Source organism: Oncorhynchus nerka, linkage group LG7 (assembly GCF_034236695.1).
Source record: "Oncorhynchus nerka isolate Pitt River linkage group LG7, Oner_Uvic_2.0, whole genome shotgun sequence".
In the NCBI taxonomy this organism is placed as follows: domain Eukaryota; kingdom Metazoa; phylum Chordata; class Actinopteri; order Salmoniformes; family Salmonidae; genus Oncorhynchus; species Oncorhynchus nerka.
In genome coordinates this window covers 11,877,628-11,885,127 of record NC_088402.1, presented here as the reverse complement: position 1 = coordinate 11,885,127, position 7,500 = coordinate 11,877,628, and the positions used below count along the sequence as shown (strand labels likewise).

The 7,500-nt window shown below is 53.6% G+C and overlaps 1 protein-coding gene across 1 annotated transcript in view; it reads left to right on the top strand.

Annotated features, from left to right (window-relative positions):
- LOC115124507 (transcription factor Gibbin-like) overlaps window positions 1–5,024 on the top strand; it is a gene marked incomplete at its 5' end in the record, with an annotated part of 5,603 nt that extends 579 nt beyond the window's left edge. The window contains 7 exon segments of the mRNA XM_065020078.1: window positions 1–795; window positions 955–2,699; window positions 2,927–3,659; window positions 3,661–3,717; window positions 3,720–3,929; window positions 3,931–4,017; window positions 4,019–5,024. The exon segment at window positions 1–795 is cut by the window's left edge and continues 579 nt beyond it. Coding sequence (XP_064876150.1) covers window positions 1–795; window positions 955–2,699; window positions 2,927–3,659; window positions 3,661–3,717; window positions 3,720–3,929; window positions 3,931–4,017; window positions 4,019–4,936 — 4,545 coding nt within the window.
- Window positions 5,025–7,500: the final 2,476 nt, after the last annotated feature.

Here is a 7,500-nt window from a genome sequence, read left to right as displayed (position 1 = left end):
TCAAGAGCTATTGGCCCAAATCCTACAGGCCCTTCTCTTATTGGTCCATCCGGTTCAAACCCTTCTACTATTGGCCCAGACCCTGTAGATCCCTCCCCTGTTTCTGTCGAAGGAGAGAGGAAGTATGCGCTCCGTAGCTCCGGTCGACCTCGCTTTCCCTGCCAACTACGAAAGTCCTCTCGCATCCGCCGATCCACCGAGGATGGAGAGAGGAGGGGAGGGAGGGAGAGCGAGAGGGAAGAGGAAATGGCAGAGGTGGAAGAAGAGGAGGAGAAAGAGAGGGTGAGTGTACATGTAAAGGTAGAGCGCCCCACAGTGGAGGAGGGTTTACCTGCAACCTCGAAGTCTGCTGACTCAGCTGTACCTGTAGCACCACGCCCTTCACCACACCCTTCAACACGCCCTACACCACACCCCACCTCTCACTATGCCCCCCGGCCAGCGCCCAAACCCAGAACTTCAACCAAACCCCAACCTAGACCTTCAACCAACGCCAAACCAAAAGCCCAACCCAGACCATCGATTAAAGCCTCGCCCAAATCCTCGCCCAGACCAGCGAACAATCCCAGACCAGCGACCAATCCCAGACCAGCGACCAATCCCAGACCAGCAACCAATCCCAGACCAGCACCCAATCCCAGACCGGCGACCAATCCCAGACCGGCGACCAATCCCAGACCAGCAACCAATCTTTCGCCTTGTCCATCGATCAATACCGTGCCCCAGCCGACAGTGAAGAAGGAGGTGCCTGATGATCTAGTTCCTCCCACTAAACAGAAACGGCGGTTCGTTGGTGTGAGTTCAAGTTTCAGCATATTATTACCCACAAAGCAGTCAAAACAACCCAGAAGCCATGTTGTTATTTCGTTGTCTGACATCAACCAGATTTTAACCAGAAAAATAAGGGTTATAAAATAATGTTTTTTATTGTGTTTGTTTTTGTCTGTTTCCCAGGTGAGGCGTATCGTGGTGAAGGTGGCTCGTATCCCGGTCAACCTCAGCCGACGCCAAAAGAGCTACAAGATTTCCTCCATGGAGACCATTGTCGGACCGGAGAGGGGCGGGGCCAGTGGAGAGGGGGGGTTGGAGGGAGCAGAGGGGGTTACATCAGTGGTCCGAGAGCCAACTGCGCTCCTTCGCATGAAGAACAATGGGAAGAATGTGATGGTCATGTTCCCGCCTGGAGAACTCCCGGTGATCCTGAAACGCAGACGTGGCCGACCTCCCAAACAGGTTGTACCGGGAATGCCGGATAAAACAGGTGGGAATTTCGCCGTTGCCAGTGGGAACGGCGAGCCCAAGAAACCTCGTAGGCGCCGGCGGGCCAAGCTTCCATCTCCGCAACCGTCGTACGTGAACGACACCAACGACGTGAAGACAGAGTACGGAGACGTTCTGTCCAAACTGGCGTTCCTAAACCACCAAACGCCTGCCACCGGCCGCTGCTCCCCACCACGCTGCTGGACACCCAGCGAACCGGATAGCTTTCACGCGCCGTCCAACAACCCTGGGATCTCCGCCCTGCTCCACCGACTCACAGGGTTCAGACGCAGGGGAGGGAGGGGTGGAGGCGTAGGGGGCAGGGGAGGAGGAGCAGGAGGGGCTGGGTGTGAGAGCTTCAAGAGCTCCTTCAGTGACTTCTTCGAGACGATCGGGAAGAAAAGGAAAGTGACCCCTGCTCTGTCAGAACCAGGGTTACCCAAGAAACGAGGGAAGGGTGGGGGAGGCAGGGGAGGAGGGGTTGCAGGGGGGGAGATGGGGGCTGGAGGTGAGGGGTGGAAGCCGATGAGAAAACGACGCTCGTGCAAGAATGGGGTTCTGAAAGGGGAGGCAGGAGGTCAGCTGGAGCAAGACTGGTCTAATGGTGGAGGTGTCTGGGAGGATGACCGGGTAGGGGAGAGGGAGAGAGGGCCGGGGGCGTACCAGGCCTGTGGCTCCCTGAGGGGGGACTTCGTGCCCTGTGAGGGGGGAAGAGCAGGTGCATACGGCAGCCCTGGGGGCAGCAGAGAAGGTGGAGGTGGTGATGAAGTGCAGGGTTTGTTCGCTGGATATTTTCGCTCCCTGCTCGACTCAGACGACTCCTCCGACCTCCTGGATATCTCCTCCTCTCGGCCTGACCCCAGGAAACCTCCTCCCACCCCGGGCTACGACTCCTCCAGCACTGCCCCCGGCCCAGGTTCTCGCTGGTCCCCAGCCTTCCCCAAGCGCAGCCCCAAAGGAGAGGCAAGGGAGAACCAAACCCAGGTCTCTTCGTCCTCCTCTTCCAGACCTCCTTACAGCTACTACCTTTCCCAGAACTCCCCCACCACTTCCTCCTTCCCCAAGTCCACCCCTCCTTCCCTCTCTCTGCCTCGCTCTCCCAGTTCCCCCCATCCCTCCTCCTACGGTCACTACCCGTCCGGCTATTCCTCCTCCTCTCCTGCGGGGGGCAGTGCAGCACCACAGAGACCCACAGACTGCAGCTTTGCAGCCTACGGGGCAGCAGGGCTGGATAAGGCCTCCACAGTCCCCCCCGTGGGCCAGGGTCAGATGGGCTATTCCAATTTTTCCAAGCGTGGATATGGGGGCTACCCTGGGCAGGTTGGACCATCCTCTCCAGGGGGAGGGGGGTATATGGCCATGGCCAAGAACAACCCCTTCCATTCCTCATCATCTCCAGAGGGTTACAGACACTACCCCTCCAACCAGTGGAACTGCAAGTAAGTAGCTTCAGTTCTAAATTGTCTGGAACCACAGAGTTTGGATTAGAGTACAATCCTACCCTAACTTCTTCTATAGTTGTATGTGTTTGAGATACATAACACCATAACACTAAATCCCTGATCTATAAATCACTTTGGGTCCTAAATAAGTACTTCTTAAAGCCCTTCACCAACTGTGCAGTTTAAAAAAAAATAGAGTGAATAAAATGTGCTGTGTGTTGCAGGCAGGGCTCCAGTGGCTGGGCGTGGGACAGTCTGGCTCATCATTACCCAGGAGGCTACAGTGACTACGTCACCCCAGGCCCCAGCGAGCCCAAAGACATCCTGGACATCTCTAACTACACCCCACAAAAGGCCAAGCGACAACCCTTCCTCGAGAGCCTATCAGAGTCCTCCTCTGACTCATCCCACCTGGGGGTCACCGGGTCAGGAGGTGGGGTCAGTACCGGAGGTGGGGGCGGAGGCTCGGGTTCAGGTTCCGGAGGTGGGGCTTACAGGCAGGGTGGAGGCAGGGAGTCTCTTCCTATTGGTGGAGAGGGAGGTCAAGGCCAGTCCAGCCTATCAAGTCTGGAGAAGTTAATGATGGACTGGCATGAGAGCGCCTCAGGCCCCTCTTACAACTGGAGCCAGAACGTTCTCTTCCAGGGGCAGGGAAAGCCCGGACGGGGGCGCAGGAAACGGAATGCTGCCGAACCCCAAATGGAAAAGGAGGGGGGTGGTGGACCAGGACCGGAGCCTCCCCCAGACTCTCCCACCAGCCCCCCAGCCCAGACACAGTCCCACACCTCAACCCAGGGCTCTGGTGCCAAACGCAGTGGGATTGGGGGGCGGCAGGGCAGGGGGGCGAGGGGAGGCAGGGGACGGCTGTGCCCGTCCCCAAGAGAACGCCCCCCAGGGGGGAAGAAGGGTAAGGCTGCTGGGGGTGGGGATGGAGGAGGAGGGGGTACTGCTCAGGGGGTTGTTCCAGGAAGGCCTTGACTACTTCAGTGGAGACAGCAGCAGCCTCTCCCCTCCCTACCCCTGCCCTACACCTTGGTTACCCCCGAGCCCTGTGAGTACCCCTCCCCAACTCCTTACTCCGCCCACCCCTCCACCCCGTCCTCAGAGGAGCGTTACCCAACCCTCTTCCCTGGCGAGGCCTCATCCTCCTCTCTCTCCCCTGGAATGACTTCCACATCCTCCTCCTATCCTCCCAAACTATCCCCCGCCCCCCAGCCCTACCACCCCCTCTCACCCCTGCTCCTCCCCCTCCTCCTTCTCCCCGTCCTGCTCCCAATCGCCACGGTTACTGGCCCACTGTGGAACAGCGCTGAGCCCCCTATCGTAACCCGGCAACCACCTCCAAGGACCATTTCACCTCCCAGTATGATTCTCCCAGCTGCTGTAGCTCCCCTTGTTGGTACAGCGGGGCATCGCTCAGTGGCAGCACCAGCCCCCACACTAACACACACAACGCTACACACACACACACTAACACACACGACAACGCACACGTACACGCTAATGTGAACCCTCATGCTAGCCCTAACAATCATCCTGATCCTAACGCTTCTGCACACCCACACACCAACACACACCCACATACCAACACACACCCACACACCAACACACCGACACACACCAACACACACCCAAATCCCAACCCTCACGCAAACATGAGCCCACACACACACTCCAACCCCAACACTAACCCTCACACGCACAACAACCCCCATAGCAACAAACACCCGCACACCAACACACACCACCTCCATTCAAACCACAACCAACATCTTCACCCCCACACTCACACTCATCCTAACATGTATACAAAGCCCACCCTACACACTAGCCCCCACCCCAACCCTAACCTCTCCCCCCACTCCCACCCCAACCCTAACCTCTCCCCTCTCCCTCACCCCCACCCCAACCCTGACCTCTCCCCTCACCCCAACCCTAACCTCTCCCCTCTCCCTCACCCCCACCCCAACCCTAACCTCTCCCCTCACCCCAACCCTAACCTCTCCCCTCACTCCCAACCCAACCCTAACCTCTCTCCCCATACTCACTCCCACCCCAACCCCCTGCTTTACGAGGAGCGGCCCTCTCACAGCACGATGCCCCCCATGGACCCCCCACCCCCCACAAACGGGACCTGCCCCCCACCTCACCTCGGGGCTAAGGTCAGCCCCCTGCAGCTTTCCCCGTACCCCTCCCCCCACCACAAGCCCCCAGGCCTCCTTGCCCCATTCTGAGGACATGGGCTACCCCCGTGCCCTGGGATGCACCCTCTCTACCCCCCACAGCCCCCACCTAGAGGAGGAGGAGGAGTGCTCTGTCAGCTTCTAGACACCCCCAGCGATGACAGCTTCAGTGTCACCAGCCTGTAGGCACAGGTAAGACACTAGATGTCTCTATTAAAGGGTTAGATCCACCTATTTTGACATTTATAAACATCTGTTAAGGTAATTAAGGTAGTCTAACAATCACATCATAATTCCAGTTTCTCTCTCTCTTTGTCTCTCTCTCTCTGTCTCTCTCTCTCTCTCTTTCTGTGTCTCTCTCTGTCTCTCTCTTTCTGTGTCTCTCTCTCTCTGTCTCTCTGTCTCTCTGTCTCTCTTTGTCTCTCTCTCTCTTTGTCTCTCTTTCTGTGTGTCTCTCTCTCTCTCTCTCTTTCTGTGTCTCTCTCTGTCTCTCTCTGTCTCTCTCTCTCTGTCTCTCTTTGTCTCTCTCTCTCTGTTTCTCTCTCTCTCTTTGTCTCTCTCTCTCTGTCTCTCTCTCTCTCTCTCTCTCTCTCTCTCTTTCTATGTCTCTCTCTCTCTCTCTCTCTCTGTCTCTCTTTGTCTCTCTCTCTCTCTGTCTCTCTTTGTCTCTCTCTCTCTTTGTCTCTCTCTCTCTGTCTCTCTCTCTCTCTGTCTCTCTCTCTCTCTCTCACTCTCTCTTTCTGTCTCTCCCTGTCTCTCTCTTTCTGTGTCTCTCTCTCTCTGTCTCTCTCTCTGTCTCTCTTTCTCTTTGTCTCTCTCTCTCTGTTTCTCTCTCTCTCTTTGTCTCTCTCTCTCTGTCTCTCTCTCTCTCTCTCTGTCTCTCTCTCTCTCTCTCTCTCTTTCTGTGTCTCTCTCTGTCTTTCTGTGTCTCTCTCTCTCTGTCTCTCTGTCTCTCTCTCTGTCTCTCTTTGTCTCTCTCTCTCTTTGTCTCTCTCTCTCTGTTTCTCTCTCTTTCTGTGTGTCTCTCTCTCTCTCTCTCTCTCTCTCTTTCTGTGTCTCTCTCTGTCTCTCTCTGTCTCTCTCTCTCTGTCTCTCTTTGTCTCTCTCTCTCTGTTTCTCTCTCTCTCTTTGTCTCTCTCTCTCTGTCTCTCTCTCTCTCTCTCTCTCTCTTTCTATGTCTCTCTCTGTCTCTCTCTCTCTCTGTCTCTCTTTGTCTCTCTCTCTCTTTGTCTCTCTCTCTCTCTCTCTCTGTCTCTCTCTCTCTCTCTCTCACTCTCTCTTTCTGTCTCTCCCTGTCTCTCTCTTTCTGTGTCTCTCTCTCTCTGTCTCTCTCTCTCTGTCTCTCTTTCTCTTTGTCTCTCTCTCTCTGTTTCTCTCTCTCTCTTTGTCTCTCTCTCTCTGTCTCTCTCTCTCTCTCTCTGTCTCTCTCTCTCTCTCTCTCTCTCTCTCTCTCTCTTTCTGTGTCTCTCTCTGTCTCTCTCTTTCTGTGTCTCTCTCTCTCTGTCTCTCTCTGTCTCTCTCTCTCTGTCTCTCTTTGTCTCTCTCTCTCTTTGTCTCTCTCTCTCTGTCTCTCTCTCTCTCTCTCTCTCTCTCTCTCTCTCTTTGTCTCTCGCTCTCTCTCTCTCTCTGTTTGTCTCTCTCTCAATTCAATTCAATTCAAGGGGCTTTATTGGCATGGGAAACATGTGTTAACATTGCCAAAGCAAGTGAGGTAGATAATATACAAAAGTGAAATAAACAATAAAAATTAACATTACACATACATAAGTTTCAAAACATTTACATTACATTTAAGTCATTTAGCAGACGCTCTTATCCAGAGCGACTTACAAATTGGAACAATAAAGACATTACAAATGTCATATTATATATATACAGTGTTTTAACAATGTACAAATGGTTAAAGGACACAAGATAAAATAAATAAGCATAAATATGGGTGGTATTTACAATGGTGTTTGTTCTTTACTGGTTGCCCTTTTCTCATGGCAACAGGTCACAAATCTTGCTGCTGTGATGGCACACTGTGGAATTTCACCCAGTAGATATGGGAGTTTATCAAAATTGGATTTGTTTTCGAATTCTTTGTGGATCTGTGTAATCTGAGGGAAATATGTCTCTCTAATATGGTCATACATTGGGCAGGAGGTTAGGAAGTGCAGCTCAGTTTCCACCTCATTTTGTGGGCAGTGAGCACATAGCCTGTCTTCTCTTGAGAGCCATGTCTGCCTACGTCGGCCTTTCTCAATAGCAAGGCTATGCTCACTGACTCTGTACATAGTCAAAGCTTTCCTTAAGTTTGGGTCAGTCACAGTGGTCAAGTATTCTGCCGCTGTGTACTCTCTGTTAGGGGCCAAATAGCATTCGAGTTTGCTCAGTTTTTTTGTTAATTCTTTCCAATGTGTCAAGTAATTATCTTTTTGTTTTCTCATGATTTGGTTTGGTCTAATTGTGCTGCTGTCATGGGGATCTGTAGGGTGTGTTTGTGTTCGTGAACAGAGCCCCAGGACCAGCTTGCTTAGGGGACTCTTCTCCAGGTTCATCTCTCTGTAGGTGATGGCATTGTTATTGAAGGTTTGGGAATCGCTTCCTTTTAGGTGGTTGTAGAATTTAAC